Here is a 21,723-nt window from a genome sequence, read left to right on the forward strand (position 1 = left end):
CTTGGCCACTTCAGTCATGTTAGTTAAGACTAGCTTTTAAGTTTGTGCCGGCGCAGGTATGCAATTATGTTATTCCCCAAACACTCAACTGCATTTATCTCACAACCCCCGGAAGTAATAGGAACACAAGTGACGGTAGGTCCGGGGTGTAGAAATTATAGGAATTATTAAGGGCTTAGTCGTAATAAGGGCCTTAGAGTTTAAAAGCCAAGTCAAGTCCAACAATTCTTCATCATCTGCAATTGAAAGTATGTTACAGCCTTGAATTTTCTTGAACAGAAGCTGCTTGAACACAAATAACTTGGATTTTGTCTGGATTCAAGTTAGTTTTCTCGTAGGTTTGACCTTGTAAATCTGTTTTCAAAATTTGCATGTAATAAAACTTATGGTTCTTGTCATATGCACTGCTTTGAAGCAATAATTATGGCATCATAGCAGTAAAATGTAATTACGTATAAAATAAAACTTGAGGTGGTTTTACTTTTATGTGACTTGGTTCACAGGATCTGTAGAATTTCTTCAATCTAGCAGAGACCAGATGGGCCCAACGAACAAACTGCGTTTTTGAAGAAAAGGATGCAACTTATCGTTATGTGCCCTGGGAAGGCTATTACAAACCATCCAGCCAACAAACATGCAAAAAATATCGTTTGAGGACACACAAATACTTTTGAGGAGGGCACTGAAATTAACTTTGACTGAGTAGTGATTATATCAAGATTGAAGAGCAGCTCATGTAGCTGATCTGCACACCACATTACTACCCTCCATGGAATGATAGTACTGAACTGTAAATCAGAATACTTAGAAGGCTGGTACTAACTACTGCTAGCCTGCCTCCTAAATTAAGTACAAAGGCCCTAAAAGGGACAAAAGCAGTGGCCTCCGTTACAAGTGGCCTGGGTAACAGGCTGGTATTTGCCCACCCCCGAGTTACGGATACCTGTACTACAAATAACTTCAGGGGCAGTAAAAGTCCAGTCAATTAAGATTTCACTAAGTAAATTGGGAATTACCAGAGGAATTTCTAATTTTGTACCAGAATTTCAGATACATGGTATCCCAGCATATCTCACAGTTTAAACGGGTCAATAACTGTTGATATGGGGAAATAAATGCTGGTACGGGCCCCATCAAAATGAATTCGCTACTTGTAATGAGGGACAGTGGGTGTGTTTTTCACTTGAGCTGGATAAGATTAGGGGGGTGCTAACAGCCTTATTTCTTACAAGTAGTCTGGGTTAACACTGGTTAAATGCCCATCACTTCATGATGCACTTTCTGGACTCAGGACCACAATTACAAAGCAAGCAGTTAGTTACCATTCTAGGCAGAGGGCACCGACCACTCAAAGAACGTCCTGAGAAGAGGGCGATGAATGCTTCATTAATGGGAACATGTTCCTGAAAAGTGGATTTGACCTGGTGATGAGATAACCTGAGCAGTGCGCATCTTCATGGTGCAGTAGCACAAGTTACTTACCTTTGGTAACGATATATCTGTAACAAACATTAGTAGTGATAGATTCCTTACCTTAGAATTACCCCCAGGCGTCAGACTGGACCCGGAAAGTTTTTGTCAGCAGTACCCGTGCGCGTCGTTAGGCGTCGTCGTGCGGCTCCGCGTACGTTGTTGGCGTCGTCGGCACGGAGATGATGTCGCTAGAGCTACTTGGTTCTGTACACGACTTTCAGTGCCAGGAACGCAGAGCCATGCAAGAAACTGACCACTGGTGCCATGAAACTAGGGCCCTGAAAGGAATGACCTTAACCCTAGAAATCAGTTCGCAGAACAGGGAGGATGGGTGGGGCGGTAAGGAATCTATCACTACTAATGTTTCTTACAGATATATCGTTACCGAAGGTAAGTAACTTGTGCATTTCATAGAAACACATAGTGATAGATTCCTTACCTTAGAATAGATACCCCGGCAATTTCAACCCCGGTGGTGGGTCTGCGAACCAAGATCACACCAGAAAATCCTCGAGAACAGAACGGCCAAAGAAGCCGTCGCTCTGGACTTGGCTGTCCAGGTAATAATGCTTGGTAAACGTGTGCAGCGAGGCCCGCGTAGCTGCCTGACAGATGTCATGCAAGGGAACTCCCCGTCCCAAAGCAGTAGTAGCTGCCGTCGCCCTGGTAGAATGGGCGCGCAGCCCCACCGGAGGCTCCCTTTTAGCCAAAGAATAACCAGCCTTTATGCACAGAACGACCCACCGAGAGATGGTCCGCTTGTGCACGGCCCGACCTTTCTTGGTGCCCACGTAGCCAACAAAGTGCTGGTCATCCACCCGGAACTGTTGCGTGCGGTTCAGGTAGAATGAGAGCGCATGTTTTGGGTCCAGACGGCGGACCCTCTCTTCCTCTTTTGAGGGATGCGGAGGCAGAAAGATGGTGGGCAAAGTGATGGTCTGCCCGATATGAAAGGCGGTGACAACCTTTGGCAGAAAAGATGGACGAATCCTTAAAACCACTTTGTCCGAATGGACAGAGAGAAAAGGAGGTTTAGAAGAAAGAGCCTGCAGCTCACTCACTCTTCTGGCAGAGGTGATGGCCACCTGGAAAGCTGTCTTTAAAGTGAGAAGACGAAGAGGACAGTTGTGAAGTGGCTCAAAGGGAGCATACATCAGATATACCAGAACCAGGTTCAAGTCCCACTGAGGCATTATGAAAGTTACAGGAGGAAAAAGATGAGTAATGCCTTTTAAGACTCTATTTACAACAGGGAACTTGGAAAGGGAAGGCTGATCTGGAAGCTGTAAAAAGGCTGAAATGGCCAAGAGATAGCCCTTGATAGTGCCCAGAGTAGAGCCCTGCTGGGCCACAGAAAGGAGGAATAAAAGGACCTCTGAAAGAGGGGCAGAAAAGGGATCCACAGCCTTTGCTGTGCACCATGCCACAAACGTGTTCCACTGGCAGGGGTATACCGTCTTAGTGGAGGGACGCCTGGCTTCCAAGATTACATCACAAACTACGGGAGGCAGGTCAAAAGACGTCAACTGCAGCCGCTCAATCTCCACGCAAGGAGGTGGAAACTGGACAGGTTTGGGTGGAGGACCGTCCCCTGTTGCTGCGACAGAAGATCCTCCTGAAGAGGCAGTCGGATCGGGGGATCGATAGCCATGCTGAGTAGCTCAGGATACCATACTCTGAGCCCAGTCCGGAGCCACAAGAATGACTTGGGCCTGGTCGCGCTTGATCTTCTTCAGCACTCCGGGTAGAAGTGGTATAGGCGGAAAGGTGTATAGTAGACCTCAACTCCACTCGTGATGAAAAGCGTCGCCTAGCGAGTGCCGCCTTGGAAATTCCAACGCGCAGAACTGATGACATTGCGCGTTCTCTTCGGTGGCAAAAAGATCTAACCAAGGCTCTCCCCACTTTTGAAAGAGACCTTGCGCCACGTCCGAGTGCAGACGCCATTCATGATCCATCATGAACCGGCGGCTGAGTTAGTCTGCCCTGGCGTTCAGAGAACCTGCCCGGTGTTGAACCACCAGGGAAATGCCCTGATGTTCCAGCCATGTCCAGAGACGCAGAGCCTCCTGACATAGGGTCCACGACCCCACCCCGCCATGTTTGTTGCAGTACCACATGGCGGTGGTCTTGTCTGTGAACACCTGCACTACTCTCCCCTTGACAGAGGGAAGGAATGCCTTCAGTGCAAGTCAGATCGTCCGAAGCTCCAGAAGGTTGATATGGAGCCGGGACTCTGCCGGAGACCAGAGTCCTCTGATCTCCGCCTCCCATGTGGCCGCCCCCTCCCAGAAGGGACGTGTCAGTCACCACTGTGTGTTCGGGTTGGGGAAGGGAGAGGGATCTGCCATTGACCCAATCGCGATTCGAGAGCCACCACTGAAATTGTTGTGTAGTGCCCTCCGAGATCTGGGCGTGATCGGACTGGTTGTCCTGATGCTGTACCCACTGGAACTTCAGGTCCCACTGCAGAGCCTGCATATGCCATCTGGCATGATCCACCAACAGGATGCAGGAGGCCATCAGGCCCAGTAGCCGGAGGGTCATCCTGACCGAAACCCGGGATAGAGGCTGAAAGATCGGAATCATAGCCCGAATATCCAGGACTCGCTGCTCTGGAGGATAAACCCGAAACTGCGCCGAATCCAGAACCGCTCCGATGAAGAGGAGCTTCTGAGAGGGAATCAGGTGCGACTTCGGCACGTTGATGGAGAACCCCAGCAAATGCAGGAGGTCGGCCGTAGTCTGGAAGTGGGAGATGACTGCCTGGGGCGAGCCCGCCTTCAACAACCAGTCGTCGAGATAGGGGAAGACCGGAACCACTGATCTGCACAGATGAGCTGCGACCACCGCCATCACTTTCGTGAACACCCGAGGGGCGCTGGTAAGGCCAAAGGGGAGCACGGTGAACTGAAAGTGCTTATGGCCTACCGTGAACCGCAGGTAACGCCAGTGGGCCGGCAGGACGGGGATATGAAAGTAAGCGTCCTGCAAGTCCAACGCTACCATCCAGTCTTGAGGGTCTAGGGCAGACAAGACTTGAGCAATTGTGAGCATCTTGAACTTCTCCTTCCGGAGGAAGCGAATGACGTTCCGAAGGTCTAATACTTCTGGCCCAGGAACGTGCTCGATGGCCCCCTTGGCCAAGATGGCCATGACTTCCGGTTGAAGAAGCACAAGATGGTCCCCCGACATGCGGTGATACTGAGGTGGCATGGCTGGAGGGGAAGTCTCGAAGGGGAGGGAGTAGTCCCTTCGGACAATTTGCAACACCCACTTGTCCGATGTAATGTTGCGCCAGTGGGGGAGATGATGGCGAATCCTGCCGCCCACTGGCGTTTGATGGGCCTGAAAGGTCGGACTAGGAAGGCTTTGCAGTGGACGCTGCGGGGTGGAGGTGGACTGACCCGCCCGCCGGCCCCCAGAACCGCCTCGACGGTTCCCACGTCCGCGCTGAGGCTGCTGCTGCGCAGACCTGTGGCTCTGGAACTAACGTGTTGGGGGCACCCCTTCCGTGGCCATGAAAGGAAAGAAAAGTGGAAGGCGGAGGAGGAGGTGTGGCCGACAGGCTCAAGGACTTGGCTGTAGCCCGTGAGTCCTTCAAGCGCTCCAATGCACTATCCGCTTTATTGCCAAAAAGGCGAATGCCATCAAACGGCATGTCCGTCAAGGTGTTATGGACATCCCCTGAGAAGCCAGTTGTTCTGAGCCAGGCGTGGCGCCGAAGCACCACCGTCGTGGAAATCGCCCTGCCCAGCGAGTCAGCAGTATCAAGCCCACAACGAATACTTTACTTCGCTGCATCTCTCCCAGCTGCAACAGCTTGGGAGAGAGCTGTCCGTGCCTCCTCCAGACAGTTGGGCAGCAACTGGGCAACCTTATTCCACAAAGAGTGGGAATAACGGCCCAAGAGGCATACAGTGTTAACCGACCGCAGCCCTAAGCTGGCAGATGAAAACAGCTTCTTGCCAAGCTGCTCCAGCTTCTTGGATTCCCTATCCGGGGAAGGTGAAGGGAACGCGCTCTGGGAAGTAGAGGCCTGGACAACCAAGCTCTCGTGAGTGGGGTGTTGGGAGAGAACGTGGGGGTCCCCGGAGCCGGGAAATGGCGTCGGGCCACGGTCATGTCCACAGGAGCCCCTGTGTTGGGCCTGGATCAAGTGCCCAAAAGGACGTCAGAAAGTGCATCATTAAACGGCAGCAAGGGTTCCAAAGAGGTCGCTGCCGGCTGAAGCACTTCTGTCAGGAGGTTAGTCCTGACGGCCACTGTCGGGAGTTCGAGGTGGAGTACTACCACTGCGTAACGGACTCCCTCCTCCATAGCCATGGTAGGAGGAGACAGAATGCCAAGGTCAGGTGAGGTGTCAAGACCACTAGCATCCCCCAAATCCTCTGCCCAGTCCGGATCATAATCACACTGTTGTGTGAGAGGGTTCTCAGACCCCTCCCAGTCCTCCCCTTCCTCCGAAGTCTGCGAAACAGGCTGAAAATAAGGAGGAGGACTGACACAGGGGAAAAAGGGCCCCATCAGCGTTGGGATCGGCGCCGATCCGGCACCATGTCCAGTTCAGGGCTGAAACTAGCGGGCGACATCGGAGGTGGTGCCGGTGGGGTCGGTGGAGGTGTCATAAGGTCAACCGGCATCGACTGGGGTCCAATCCCGGAAGGTTCTGCAGTCCTGGAGCTGTCGTTGATGACGGGGCCGGAGTCGCCCGCGAAGGAAGGACAGGACCTCCAGTCGGGCCTGCTGGGCCCTTAGGCGCACTGGGGGGCCAGACAGCCCAAAGAGTCAGGCCATGGCAGCAAGAAACTCTTGCACCTGAGCAGGCGTCGCCGACGGACCCGGAAAGGGTGGGTAGGCCGGCGGCGACTTCGCAGGCTCCGCTGGAGCTGTGGGGGTAGCACCACCCGCACCCTCAGTCGCGACGGGAAGTCGAGGAGCGACAACGCTTCTTTGACTTCTTTTTGGAATGCTTCGACTTACCTGACCCAGAGTGTGAAGACTTAGATCCAGAGGAACAATAGTAACGGCTCCGCGATCGGGACCTTAAGCGGCGCGGAGCCGACTTCCGGACTTCCAGCAACTTTCAGGACCGCTTCCGCAAAGTCTTCGACGCCATGGTCCGGCAGTCGGGGCACGACTTGGGAGTCATGGTCGTGCGCCAGGCAGTAAAGACACACGTGGTGTGGGTCCGTCACCGACATCATGCGGTGACAGTCCCCACAGTTCTTAAAGCCGGGCATCCCTATGACACCAGGAGTCGATCGACTCGAAGAAAATGAGACAAAAGGCCTCGAAAAAACTCAGTCAAAAAGTGACTGGGGGTACTTGCTTATCCCGGATCTGCGCTTGCTGGCGCGGAAAAATAAGAACTGACGTCAGCACGCGTAGGCGCGTCTAAGTAGCTCCAGCGATGTCATCTCGGCGCCAACGACGCACGCAGAGCCGCACGACGACCCCTTCCGACGCGCAGGGGTACTGCTGACACCTGGGGGTAATTCTAAGGTAGGAATCTATCACTACGTGTTTCTTTCAGATTACATATGCACAATCTTAATGCTGAGCGTAGCCCTCAGGTGACTAACCTTGGATCAAGAAATGTAAATGATCTGTTCAGAAAATGCTTTAAGCATCTAGATTACCGGAATTGTTCCCTCAACTGTAAGAACATTTTTGAATGAAAGTTTTTTACTTCAAATGAAAAGTGCACTGTTCTATAGATTTAAAACACATCGTAGCGGGGATTACTAAAAACAACTCATCTTTCTGAAGGCACAAAAGAGGAAAAGAAAAGGTCAAATATCTAAAAACAAATCTGCTGCTCTAAGGGTGATAACAAATAGTTATGTGGCCACTCACTGCTTTCTGGTGTTTTTTTTTTGCAGTCTTAATAAAGGCAATGTTCTCATCAGAAGACAGGTGATAGTTCAGAGAAAACTTAGATGAAGCTGTTCAGGTCGTATTTTTATCTCACACAGACTGGAAATACCCTGCATATCAGTCAACCAAATTCCATCCGCATCCCTTGAACGAAATGTGCTTGTTTTATTAATGTAGGCTCTGCTTTATGCAGACATATTATTTTAAATTGACCAAAATTATTCTGGTTACCCCTTTTCACTTTATTTATCTTTAATCTTATTTCCTTATAAAGCATGTTCTGCTCCACTTTCTATTTCATATCTTTTTCCTCTCCCATATTGCTGCATAAGTCTATTTAATCAAGGGGCTAAGCGCCCCAGCACTCTTGTTCATTTGGGAGTGCAACTACGGCAAGGGCATCTCTTGGGTATGTTACTCTATTTCCCCTTTTTCCATTACAGATGCACTTCAGAGGGGACGTACAAAGCAGCACCAAAGAAAGCCAGTGTGTATGGGTTCACAAAAGAATGGGTAAAGGGCACTAGCCCTTTGACAGGGGAAATACCGCCAATACTAACTGATAATCAGGACACATTTTCGCATGCTTGTAGATCACCTGATCTCACCATTTCCTTAGACCCTGCCTCTCAGTGCTTAAACCTGCATATAGTACTTTAATATAAAGGTCTAAAATCTCTTGAAAGCTAAACTTAAGGCTTTACAGCCTCTGAGCAACACACCAAACAGACTTGTATAAAACTTGTCTACTCTTTTCAAGCCTTCAAAGTGACCTAGGTGGCGAAAAATGATGGATTGGAATGCAGGTCAAGCTACTACCAGTGGCTATGAGCTGTGCAAGCATTCCACCCATCACTTTTGTGTTTTCCTCAGTGCAAAACCCTACATGAGACAGTATGCCCAAACACGGGTCACATGCACGCTGTGCCAAGATTATCAAGCAATACCGCCCTGATGAGGCCTAGCTTGGCAGAAATCAGAATGAGGTTGCTAATGTTGCCTTTCAGAAGGGATCTGACTTGACAGTACAGAATAGACTGTTCCTACTGGAGCAGGACCAAGGGTGGACTAAGTGATATAGTGGTTGAAAATGATGGACTTGACCCTTGTGCTTTGATCATTAGGACTGCCATAAAAAATAATTTAAAAAAACACCTATTGAGATAACCTTGACATCGAGAAAGAAATGAGTGCTGGAGACAAACAATGTACCAAAACCCCAGGGGCACACAGGGAACGCATTGAGGGGAAAAGTGGCAAAAATAGTGGAAGTGGCAGATGCAGGTTCATTTGCTGCACTAAAGCAGTCTTGGACCAAAGAGGTTCCACTGAGCAAGTAAACCCGAGCAAAAGCTTCCCCTAACTTGCACATAAAAAGTCATTTTTGGATGGTAAAACACATAAAGAGACATTTAGTAAAGTACAGACAGGAGCTTCAAACACAAAATGTTCAGTTTAGAGTAAAAGAACAAGTTACTTAAGTTCAGTAATGCCTTACCTGGTAGAGACTGTATCTAGCCGCAGAGTCCTTAACTTTTGAATTTCCTTAGGCGTCCTTCATGAACAGTACCTCTGCGTGCCGGTAGGTAGCATCGACCAGCAGCTGTGTCCGTCATCGGTGCCGGAAGAGACGTTGTGGTACCTATATAGTTGCCACCCAGGTGTGATGACATCAGTTACATTTCATGACTTTCCACACCAGAAGCGCAGAGCCATTAAGAACACTGACCACTGGTACGCCAAAACTAGAGTTCTGAAAGGGGTCCTCCTTGGCCCTAGAAATCGGGTTGCAAAGCGGGGACGATGGGTGCGTCGGTAAGGAATCTGCGGCTAGATATAGTCTCTATCAAATAAGGCATTACCAAAGGTAAGTAACTTGTTCATCTGATAGAGACTTCTAGCTGCAGACTCCTTACCTTTTGCATAGATACCCAAGCATTACCATCCACGAGGAGGGTCTGCAATCTAATTTCAAATGAAAAAGTAATGCAGGACCAAACAGGCAAAGTGCCTACCCCAAGTGATGCAGACCTGACTGTCAAGGGAATAATGTTTGGCAAATGTGTGCAGGGAAGCCCACACTGTTGACCGACAGATGTCCAGGACCAAAACTTCATGAGCTAACACAGTGGTTGCAGCTTTATCTTTTGTGGAATCAGCTTGCAAGCCCTCAGGAGGTTGCTTCTTGGCCACTGCATGGCAGAAATTGATGCAGAGCAGGACCTATCTGGAAATGGTCCTGTTCTGCACCTCCTGACCGTTGTTTACACCACATACCCCACGAAGAGTTGGTCGTCCACCCAGAACACTCATGTGTGGTCAAGGTTTTATGGGTCCAGAAGGTGGAGTTGCTCCTCTTCTCGAGGAGCATGAAAGGTAGGCAAGGTGATAGATTGGCCTACATGAAAAGGCTTGACCACTTAATAGAAAGGAGGCCCTTGTACGAAGCACCACTTTGTCAGGATAGACTGAGAGGTAAGGTAGCTTAGATGATAAGCCCTACAGCTCACTCACTCTACAGGCAGATGTAATTTCCACAAAGAAGGCTGTTTTCGGTGTGAGAAGCTTGAGGAGAAAAATTGTGTAGAGGCTTGAAAGGAGCACACATCAGAAAAGTCAAAACCAAATTAAGGTCCCACTGTGGCATAATGAATGCGAAAGGAGAGAAGAGATGAGTTAGACCTTTGAGGAACCTATGTACAATAGGTACAAAGAGGGTTGATCAAGCCACCGCAAGAAAGCAGAAATTGCAGACAGATAGTTCTTAGGAGTGCCTAGAGCAGAGTCCTGCTAGGCAAGAGAAAGGATGAAAAGCAGAACTTCAGAAAGAGGGGCATAAAGGGGATAAACAAACTTTTCTGCACAGCATGCCACGATTTGTTTCCATCGGCAGCCGAACACCGTTTTGGTGAGGGGACGTCTGGTTGCCAAGATCACATTACAGACTTTGGGAAGAAGGTTAAAAGCTGTCAATTGTCGCCGCTCAATCTCCACACAAAGAAGGAGGACAGCGGACGGGTTCAGGTGAAGAACCCTTCCCAGCGGCTGTGACAGAAGATCTGCCCGAAGGGTCAGCCTGATTGGAGGATTGATGGACATGCTCAGAAGCGTGGGATACCAGACTCTCCAAGTCCAGAGCCACGAGGAAGCCTGAACTGCACTCCATACGAAAAGTGTCTCCAAGCGAGAGCCGCCTTGGAAACTTCAGTGTGCAAAACTGCTGAGCTGGCGTGTTGTAAGTGGAGGCAAACTGATCTAACAAAGGCTCTCCCCACTGCTGAGTGAGACCTTGCGCCGCCTCCGGGAGATGCCATTTGTGATCTACTAGGCATCTTCGGCTGAGTTTGTCCGCTTCGCCGTTCAGAGAACCCACCAGGTGATGAACCACCAGGGATATGCCATGCTATTCCAGCCATGTCCAGAGCCGCAGGGCCTCTTGATAGACCCCATCCACAACCCCACCCCGCCGTTTGTTGCAGAACCCCATGGAGGTGGCGTTGTCTGTGAAAACTTGTACCACCCTTCCACTGATGGTGAGAAGAAAGGCTTTTAATGCCAGTCAGATCGCACAGAGCTCCAACAGCTTGATGTGGAGTCCGGGTGCTGCCAGAGACCAGAGTCCTATGATCTCCACCTCTCCCAGATGGCTGCCCCATCACAGGAGTGACGCATGCGTCACTACTGTGAGATCTGGTAGAGGAAGGGAAAGGGGTCTGCCTTTGACCAAATCAGGGTTCGTTAGCCACTATTGCAGATCATTCGCAGTTACCTCAGAGACATGGACCAGATCGGAGAGATTCCCCCATATGCTGCGCCCACTGGAACTTCAGGTCTCAGTGCAGAGCCCGCAAATGCTATCTGGCATGTGTCACCAGCTGGATGCAGGAGCCCATGAGGTCCAGCAGCCTCAGAGTCAGTCTTACCGAAACCCAGAATAGAGGCTGAAATATCGGTATCATAACCTGAAAATCCTGGGCTCGCCGCTCAGGAGGATAAGTGCGAAACTGTACTGTGTCCACAACCGCTCAGATGAAAGGGAGAATCTGAGAGGGAGTCAGGTGTGACTTCGGCACATTGTAAGTGAACCTCAGTGAGTGCAGAAGGTTCACCATAGTCTGGAGGTGGGAGACAATAGCCTGGGGCGAGCTCGCCTTCAGCAGCCAGTCGAGGTAGGGGAAGGCTGGCACCACTGCCCTCCGCAGATGAGCTGCAACCTCGGCCATCACCTTGCAGAACACTTGAGGAGCGCTGGTAAGCACAGTGAACTGAAAGTGCTTGTGGCCTATTTTAAACCACAGATAGCGTCGGTGGGCAGGCAGGACGGTAATACGAAAACAAGTTAAACACCACCATCCAGTTTCCTGGGTCCAGAGCAGACGAGACCTCAGCCAACGTGAGCGTATTGAATTTCTCCTTTTTGAGGAAGAGATTGAGAGTTCGAAGATCAAGGATAGGACGAAGGCCCTTGACCTTTTTGGGTACCAGAAAGTAGGGGGAATAACAACCACAGCCTACTTCTGGCACCGGAACCCTCTCTAGGGCTCCCTTGGCCACGAGAACCGGGACCTCCTCGCTGAGAACAGACAGATGATCCTCGGTCAGCCGATTGTGACATTATGGCATTGTGGGAGGGGTGGTCTTGAAGCGGAATGAGTAGCCCCTTTGGACAATATGCAAAACCTACCTGTAATATGTTATGGACTGCCAATGAAGCAGGTTAAGGCAAATTCTGCCACCAACTGGGTGCCCATGGAGGTAAAGGGGCAGACTTGGAGGGATTGGATATGGTGAAGTGGGGGGGGGGGGGGGTAGTGACCACACCACTGGTCACCTGACCCTAAAGGTCTGTGAGTAACACGCCCTCATCCACACAGAGGTTGTGGAGCATGCGCAGTGGCTGGGCTGGAATTGGCAAGGCTGCAAGCCCCTTCCGTAGATACGAAAGGAGCCAATGGCAGATTGGGGTGGACATGGGGCCTCAGAGAGGCCTAGAAGCCTGGCCACAGCACGAGAATCCTTAAAGCGCTCGAGCGCCGAATCTGCCTTGTCTCAGAAGAGGCAGGCGCCATTGAAGGGCATGGCCATAAGGGAGGCTTGAACATCCACCAAAAAGCCAGTTGTCCTCAGCCAGGCAAGGCGTCTGTTGTGGCAAGTGCTCTGCTAGCGAGTTGGTTGTGTCAAGTCTGCACTGAGGCAGCACTTGCGCAGCCATATCCCGCAAAGTGTGGTAATAACAGCCCACAAGGCATACGTTGTTCATGGACCCCAATGCCAGGCTGGCGGAAGAAAACATCTTCCCAAATGAATCCAGCCTCTTGGATTCCCTATCCTGGGGAGCGGTAGGGAAAGCGCCTTAGGAGGTGGAGGCTTGGACCACCAAGCTCTCAGGGGTAAGGTGTTGCATGAGGAAGTTTGGGTCCCCATTTGCAGGAGCCCCTGTGCTAGGTATGGACCAGGTACACAGAAAAACATTGTTGAATGGGACTGGGGTTTCTGACGTGGAGACTCCCGGTTGTAGTACCTCACTCAAGAGATTAGTCTTGACAGGAGGGTACTGTAGGTCAAAGACCTCAGCCTCCCTCCGCACCACCACTGCGTAGGACGCGCCCTCTTCTGTAGCCACGGTAGGGGGAGAAAGCTGATCAGTGTCTGGAGAAGTATCCAGGGTGCTTGACTCACCCAGTTCCTCACACCACTCCATACTCTGGTCTTCCTTATAGGGCTGGTTTTCTAAAGGGTTCAGCAACCCCCTTCCCAGTCTTCCCCGAGTCCTAGTCCATGAGAATAAGGCTCAGGCTCTATTTTAGGAGGCAAGACTCCTGCCGGTGCCAGAGTTGGCAGTGTGTGATGCCCATCCAGCCCGTGACAATGGGGATGGAGGTGCCGGGTGCATCGGGAAAGGTCGAGATGGCACGACTGGCGTCGGACAAGATCCAGGAATCGATCCCTGGGGCCCGCCAGAACCACCTCCACGGAACCAGATGGGGCCCCTTCAGACCCCACGGGACCCGAAGGTGCATAAACTGGGTCGGACCACCTATATGAGGCGCGTGGCCCCACAGAACTCCTTTAGTTGGGCGGTGGTCGCTACGGCCTTCGGAAATTCGAGGAGGCATGGAGCCAGCCCAGGCGCAGGTTCTGGGGAGCGAGACCGAGAATGGCAAAGCGTCCTGGTCTCGCCAGGTGACGGACGAGAAGTCGAATGGCATTTCGACTTTACTCTTTTTCTTGTGCCTTCTACCTGAGCTCCAGAGGACTTCAAATGGGAGGAAGAGGACTTCTGACTATGTAAATGCTCCAGCGACCTTCTCTTTGACCAGGACCTCAACTGCCGTGGAATTGCATGCCGGGCTGCTAGCAGCGTCAGGGATTGTTCCCTCAAAGCCTCCATGGTCATGGCCTGGCAATCGGAGCAAGAGTTGGTGTTGTGGTTGTGCTCCAAGGACCACAGACAGAAAAGGTGCGGGTCTGCCACTGACATCGGTCAGTGACAGGCGTCGCAGGACTTCAAACCAGACCTGGGTGAAGACATCTCAACACACCAGGAGGTAAGACCTCAAATACAGTCAACAAAACATCGAAAAAAAGCCTATAAAAAAAAAAAGAGGGGTAGCTCTTTTCCGGGTCAGTGCTGACTGGCGCTGGAAGAAAAGAACAGACGTGAGCACGCCTGGGTGTTGCCTATTAGATACCATGATGTCACTTCCGGGACGGACGCGGAGCCGATCCACAGCACATACAGGCACGCAGGTGTACTGCTTATGAAAAATCTTCCAGATCCAGTCGGACGCCTGGGGAAATTTAAAAGGTATGGAATCTGAGGCTAGAAGTCTTTATCAGATGAAGACAACACCTGTGGTCAGAGACCCTTGCAAGAAAACAAAAAAAAGAAAAGTGGTTAATGGGCATAGTATTCCATTTTGGTTGTTAAGAGGTATTTAGCGGCCTTATATGATCTATGGTATTGAGTAGGGAAGTCCTTATCATCCCATCTGTTTATTGTTTGCTTCTCGCCCCCCCCATCTCATTCAACTGACTGAATATATTATATACTACAGTGACTGTTGTTGCTTTTGTATTTATATTTTCCATTTTTGAAGACTAAGACAAAAATGTAATCGTGAACATTAGGATTATTTTTTATTTTAAAGTCAGACAGAGGTCTATGTTTAAATATTATGTTTAAATAACTTGCACTTGGGTCGAAATTTTATAAGAAAATCCCATGATGGAAAATCGTACTTTAACAATTGAAGACCACTGAGTGGTGACCCCATCAGAGTATAGCTGCATGAGAAGCAACTGCAGTATAGGGCCATATCTCACGAAGCAGTAAATTCAAATAGGAGAGTAATGATAAACAATATCAGCTTAAAAAAATCCACGATTTCGGAGTAGACTTTGAAGGTTTAGGAACACCACTCAAAATAGGTTTGCACCTGGGAAGCTCACCTTCAGCCAAAACTCCTCATAGAGGGCACAGGCAATAACACAGCGCTCAAACAGCACGATCGTGCGAGAATGTGAACCACTGGAGATTTCAAAGTCCAGGTAGTCACGCCAGTTGATCAGTTGGGCCCTCTCTAATGGCTTTACATGAAAGTAAGGCCTCCTAATCTGAAAAGAAAAAGAAAAAAGGATGGTGTCATAGCACCTTTACAGATTTCATTGAAGCAATTTAAGGCACAGGTTAAACGATCAATATCACATGATGAATAAACTGAGGAAAGAGTCAATATTAACAAAAATATATTTGAATTTTTGAATGACGAAATGCTAGGAAAGAAAAATATGCTTTGTAAATGTTTTTTTACATAAGTGTTAGCAAACAGCTTGTCGAAAGGGCAAGGCAACTTTAATGAGTTAATTACCTTAGGTTGCATGCTTTCTGGTGGGTGCTCTGTTAAATGACAGATCATCCTCTTGTTAATTTCCCCATATACCGGACTGGATCTACACAGGTGACACAATCATCCTCCTTGGTGACAATGAGCTGCATAAAGGTACCAACCCAGCACCCCTAGACATTCCACGTCCAAGAAAGTGGAACGTAGCTGAGAGAATTGATCTTTTACATGCAGTCTACAAAGAATAACTTTGGACCACATTAATACTCAAACGTTCACACCAGAAAATAGATTGGAGGGCAGGTTATAAGGAATTTGCAGTTAGAGTGACCATCAGAAAAAGAATTATAGCATTCAAGTTACTTTTTCAATAAGTATTTGTAGCTGAATATTGCATGTTGTGAATCAATACTAAAACAACTCCCCTCTCAAGGAAGTGAATCTGGGGAGCGGACTTTACACCACAAGGACCACAAAAGGTAAAATGACTCTCTTTCCAGACTTCTGAATTAATTCAGTAGTGCCTGATGCAAGTATGGACAGAAAACCACATGGCTGCCTGGCAGATTTAAAAAACTGGAACACCCAAGCTAAAGCAGTAGTTGCAGCTTTTGTTATGGATGGAGGAATGAGTCCGGAAGAACTCCGGGTCTTTTTTCTTAACATAGTTCGATGCAAAAATCTATTGATTGGCAAATGGTCTATTTCTGGGCTGTGTTCCCTTTCTTCATACTAGGAACCCAGCAAAGAGCTGAACATCCATGAATGGGGAAAAAAGGAACACAAAAGATTCCAACTGGTGTAACCTCTCCTCTTTATATGGATGTGGTAATAAAAAGAATATAAGAAGTGGGATGGGCAGCTCCACGCAGAAAGGTTACACCATTTTCAGTAAAAAGGATGCATCATCATAAGCACCAGTTTGTCAAGAAAAAAGGTAGTGCATGGAGGATTAACTGACAAAGAATGCAACTCACTGATGTGATACGCAGAAGTGACAGCAATGAAAAACACAGACCTGAGAGTTAAGAGTCGCAGAGCACCAGTGTGGAGTGCACACATCAAGAATGTTTCAAATATACTAAGATCCCACTGCCACATAATGAAAGGGGAAGGTAAAACATATGAAAGCATCACAAAAGATTAATAATGAGGGTTGGTTAGGTAAAACAAAGAAAGACTGAAAAGGCAAAGCCTTTGTCAGACCAAAGATAACACAGAAAAAGTATGTCAGACAATGTAGACTGTAGAGGGCTGTTTCCTTGCAGCAGGCAAGAATCATGGACTAGCAGTCTGCAGTCAAAATTACATCAAACACCTCCGAAGATTGATTAAAGCCGTTCATTTGGTTCTGCTGAAACGTCCACCATGAAGGTGCAGGTTTGGTGCATCATCCTACTGTGCTGTTCTATCAAAGAGGAAGCCAAAGTGGAGAGAAGATGCTCAGAGTCAGCACTTAGGAGCACTTCACCCTGCCGGCCAATGCTGAGCCACACTGACTTTCCCCAGTACCTGCTGGATCAATGGCAAAACAGGGAAATGATTTCAACAGACTTAAGTCCCACTAAAGGCAGAACATGTCTCCAAGGGACCCTATAGATGAAACTTCAGACCACAAAAGGCTGGACCATGAGCATATTTGGAGGTAGCAAATAGTCCCTCTTGACTAAGATACACTGCGACATATCCAAGTGCAGACAGCACTCCTGATTGGCAACTGCCTTCTGAAGTTGTCTGCCCTGACGTTTAGGGACCCTGCTAGATGACTGATAGTCAAGAAAATCTTGTGAAGTGCCAGCCATCAGATCCTGCAGACAGAGGGCACAAGATTCCACTCCACCCTACTTGTTGCAACAAAACATGGTGTTTGTATTGTCAGTTCGCATTTGGATCGACCTGCCCTTGATGGAAGGAAGAAAGGGCTCTATGGCCAGCCTCATGGCTTTCAAGTTCAGAAGATTTATGTGGTGGTGCTGCTCCATTTGAAAGCAAAGATCTCTGATCCCTACCTAATCAATGCAGAGATGACACATCAGCTACTACTCTAAGGTCGGAAGGGGGCAAGGAAACTGGCTTGTTGAATGTCAGATTGGTATTCACTGTCCACTACTGAAGGTCCTCAGCCCAAAGTCCACTGAAGGACCTAGATATGCCAATGGGTGAGGCATCAGTAGGATGCACAAAACCCAGACTCGTTGAAGGGCCGGAAATCCTTATGGGCAACTGTGACCTGAACAGCACCATTAAAGGGAGTCTTCTGCAACAGCCGGAATGGAAGGATTATGTTACTTACCCAGTAAGCATGTGTTTTTGGCGTGTAGTGCTGTAGATTCACATGCTTTGCAAATGTCTGGCATCGAGTGTTGGGCTTGGATGATTACAAGTTGTTTTTCTTTGAAGAATTCTTTGAGTCATGAGGCTATGTGACTCCTCCCTTCGGTAACAATGCACAAGGGCATTGGTTCTTGGCGTTCTGAAATGGGTTGGAAAGTAGCCACAGTATTTTCAGGTGTTTTAAGGTAAGTGTTAGTCCCGATCCACTGGGCGTGTCATCTGCAAAGCATTGAGGCGGGGCCGTGTGTTTCAAGTGAGACACGACTAACGGAGCAGCGTGCCTTGCGGGATCAGCATAAGTTAAGCAGCAGGCTCGGGACTTGAATGTGGCACCCACTATGGATGGGCTAATGTGACCCAGTAGACTCTTGTGACTGAATTACTGAAAGGAGTCAGAGGGGAGAACTCTTGAGTATGGCCTAATACTCTACATTTCCTGGATGTCGACATCAGTGAATGGCGAAAAACATCAAGCATATTGCACTAAAGTTAGTGGGACAAAAAGTGGCCCGACAACTAACAAAGCCCCAGAAGGATTGTGTTATTGCTTTTGAATGTCATTTACCTTTGCATGCGTAGTACTAGAATGAAAAACTTTTTTATATAAAAACAAGCTTTTGACTTGACACGGATTTATTGTTCGCGTTGCTTGCACATTGAGCTAGAAGTCGTGTTCACCACTCTGTTTCTGCGTCTCCCCCCCCCCCCTGCTAACCCCCCCAAAGGAGCCTTGACAGCTCGTCTAACGCTACCAAACTAAGAGCCAGGTGCAGAAGGGGTGCTTGGCCCATTTGAGTGGGATCCATAGTAAGTCGGGCCCCAGGAATCTAGGGTAAAATGCTTCAGCCACAATGGATGGGTCCAGCAACTCCTGCTTGCCCGTGACCCAGTGAAAGGGGTTCTCACATTTACCGTGTGGCTACTCCAACAGGTCTAGAAGATCTGTAAACCAGCACTGCTGTTGCCATTTTGAGCTATGGGGATCATTCTGGCTTTGCAATGAGACAATCTGATCAACAGAATTCAAACAAATTTGTAAATAAACAACTTTGCCCAGTCTATAAAAAGGGCATTCCCCTTTGACCCAAATTGATAGTACCTGGAGGCACAGTATAGGCATTTTCAGGGGAAAGCCGCAATTGTAATAGATGCTTCACAGAACTTACCTGTTGAGGAACCACTCTGGATTTTTCTTAAAACAATGTGGACAAGGAAGGTGAACCACCATGATTTGTTAGTCCCTTGCTATGGACAATTTCCAGATTGTTTGTACTTCCAGGAATAGTGGTTTGAAGTCCCTCTATGCTTTTTCAGATACATTGTTGTTGTGTTGTCCATGCAAACATAAAGGGACTTTACCTTGACAAAAGGATTGAAAAACTTTACAGACAGATGGATTGCTCTCCGTTCCAGTAGTCTATATGGGAACATATTGCCTAAAACTCTAGATGGTCCAAGTTAGCGCTCCATCCCAGAAGAAAGGAGTCTGTGATGATTGCCTCTGTTAGAATTTCCGAATAAATAGGAACTTCGTTCAACAGATTTTGAGACCAGAACCACCACCAATTAATGACTGAATGGCAGACTGGGATAGAGGGAATACATTTTCCCTGCTGCCTATTAGCTGGCACCATTGGTCTTTCAGACGTTGCTGAGGGGTTCTTATGGGGTGGCTGAAAGATGTAAGAGGTCTGGATCCTAGGAGAGTGAGATGTGGCTTGTTATAGATAAAGAGTTCATAGCTTATTATAGTAGTTCAGATGAATAAAAGACAGTCTTCTGTGAAGGATTAACTCTTGCGGACAGAGTCTCAAGAATTGCACCCAAGTAGTCTGTTGATTCAACTAGTACAGCGGTTGACTTTTTGAGCCTGACATTCGGGCCCAGATGCTATGGGACTCAGAAGACGTCCTGAAAGAAATGGTTTAGAAATTCCACTTATAAAGCCAGTCTGGATAGGAATAGACAACGATTTTGTGTTTCCTGAGATATGCCGCAACCACTGCTATACGTTTAGAAAATGTGCTTGGCACAGGCTTTAGCCCAAATGTATGGATTTTGAACAGGAATCCTTGTTTAGGTACTCTTTAACTAGAATGTAAGAAAATAAATTACTTGCCTATAACTGCAGTTTTCCATGTGTTTGTATCTTTCATAGATTCACATGCTTGAACGATTCCCTGTTGTCGAAGTGGGAGTCCGAAGGTACTATAATAAAGCAGTATGTATCACTATCATAAGCTAAAATGGCAATGAAAAAGTCAGTTTAATAGCCTATGTCCTTTTTTTTTTTTTTTTTTTTTAAAAAGACCAACCTTGAACTATATAGCCAATCAGGCAACACCCCAACAGAGGCCGAGGCCCTCAGATTTTCAAGCACAAGTGAGAATAAAAAATCCTGAGAAAAAAGGGGAGCCTCTCGGCGGAGAAGGGCATGTTGCATGTAAATATATGAAAGATACCAATACTGGATAACTGCTGTGACAGGCAGGCAACTTATTTTCCTGTCCAGTATTGGATCTATAACAGATTCATATGCTTGAATAAGAATAGCAAGCAGTTACTGTATTTGTAGATCTTATAGTATTAGCACAAATAGCGGATGGTAGGTAGAAAATATAAACATAACATTCCTATGTCATTTAATTAAATAATATATAAATATATAACAGTACAATTTCCATAAATACATAAGCAAACACGTGGAACCAAAAGAGGCTCTCTTTATTGAAATAAGTGGTGTCGTAACATTTGTCCAACCGCTGTATCTCTGTGTTGTGCCGATTCCAGGTAATTATGCTGCAAGAATTAGATGCACACTCTCCCAAGTTGCAGCCAGATATATCTTTTCCAGAGGCACTTCCACAAACAAAGAATTTGAGATGGAAACTGCCCTAGTTGAGTGCGCCTTAGTTTTCACTGTGAGGGGATTGCCAGCCTTTGAGTGGAAGAACTGGATTGTAGATAAAATTCATCAAGCAATGGTTGCTATCGTGGCTGGAGCACCCTTATGAGTGTGTTCATCTGAGTTCAACAGTTGGTCAGTCCTCATGAGTTGTTTAGTGCAATGTAAGTAGAATTTTAGATATCATTTGATACTTAGCATATAAATAGATCTCTCAGCTGGTGATGCTGGATTCGTGAAGAAAGTCCAAAATATTATAGGTTCATTGAGGCAAAATCCGAAGGAACCTTCGGAATAAATGTTTGGATTGGTTCTGAGAAGTACTAAATTGTCTGTGAGGTGTGCTCTGTGAATATGTTTGAATCAACTGTCATGAATTGAAATATAACTATGTTCAGGTGCCAGTCCAGGGAAGTAGGCCTTATTGGAGGTAAAAACTCTGAATGATGCTTTCACGAACTGTTTGATGATTCTGCTAGAGCAGAAAGAGAGAAAATTTGATGTGCATCTATATCTTGATATTGCTGCAAGCTGTACCTTAACAGACGCATGTACCAACTGTGACTGAGCAAGCAAGAGTATATAGGGTAGTTAACTGCCAGATTGTGGTAGTAGAGGATGTACGTTTGATTTCTGGTGCCATAGGCAGAGATGATTCCATTACAGTTTACATGTCTGTATCATCACTCCTGCCTTGACTTTGAGAGAATAAACCTGCAGTCCTAAGAAATATTGAGATCTCTGAATTTATGGAATTTAGGAGCTGTGCGCATAAGAGGAGAGTGGTCGGGTCAGAATGAAGGACCTGGCCTAAGTTCATCATCAAAAGTTATTGGATGTTGGTAGGTGAATGTGAGTGTATTGTATTCCGATAGAAGGAGGAGCACCTTGTGTAAATACTGCATGGGCCTCCTGGGGGCTATTAGGATGAGATATCACCGCTCCGATTTACTCTAGCTGAGAATCATTGGTATTAAAGGAATCATGGGAAAAAGTAGTCATAGATCCCGGGCCATCTGTCCAAACACATTCCTCCACGATCCTGGCTGTGGATGTCAATTCGCATAGAACTGGCATTTATGGTTTTCATTTGTTGCAGAGATCTAGACTGATCAACCTCTTATTCGTGGAGGCGGTTTCCAGTTCTGCTTTGTATGAGTGCTAAAAGAAAAGGAACATATTCGGCCTGAAGAGTGATTCAAGGGGTTGTTAGTCTGCTCCAGATTTCCTGATTTTCTTTGGACAGCATCAGTAATCTTGTGTCACTTCGTTTGTTCACGTATT

General features: G+C 47.7%; 1 protein-coding gene across 1 annotated transcript in view; it reads right to left on the reverse strand.

The window, feature by feature from the left end:
• Positions 1 to 21,723, reverse strand: part of LOC146798192 (uncharacterized) — a 514,414-nt gene that overhangs the window by 264,886 nt on the left and 227,805 nt on the right. Inside the window, exon 8 of the mRNA XM_085625464.1 lies at positions 14,806 to 14,970. Coding sequence (XP_085481590.1) covers positions 14,806 to 14,970 — 165 coding nt within the window. The remainder of the gene's footprint in view (positions 1 to 14,805; positions 14,971 to 21,723) is intronic.

The sequence above is a fragment of the Triturus cristatus genome, chromosome 9 (assembly GCF_964204655.1).
Source record: "Triturus cristatus chromosome 9, aTriCri1.1, whole genome shotgun sequence".
Lineage (NCBI taxonomy): Eukaryota > Metazoa > Chordata > Amphibia > Caudata > Salamandridae > Triturus > Triturus cristatus.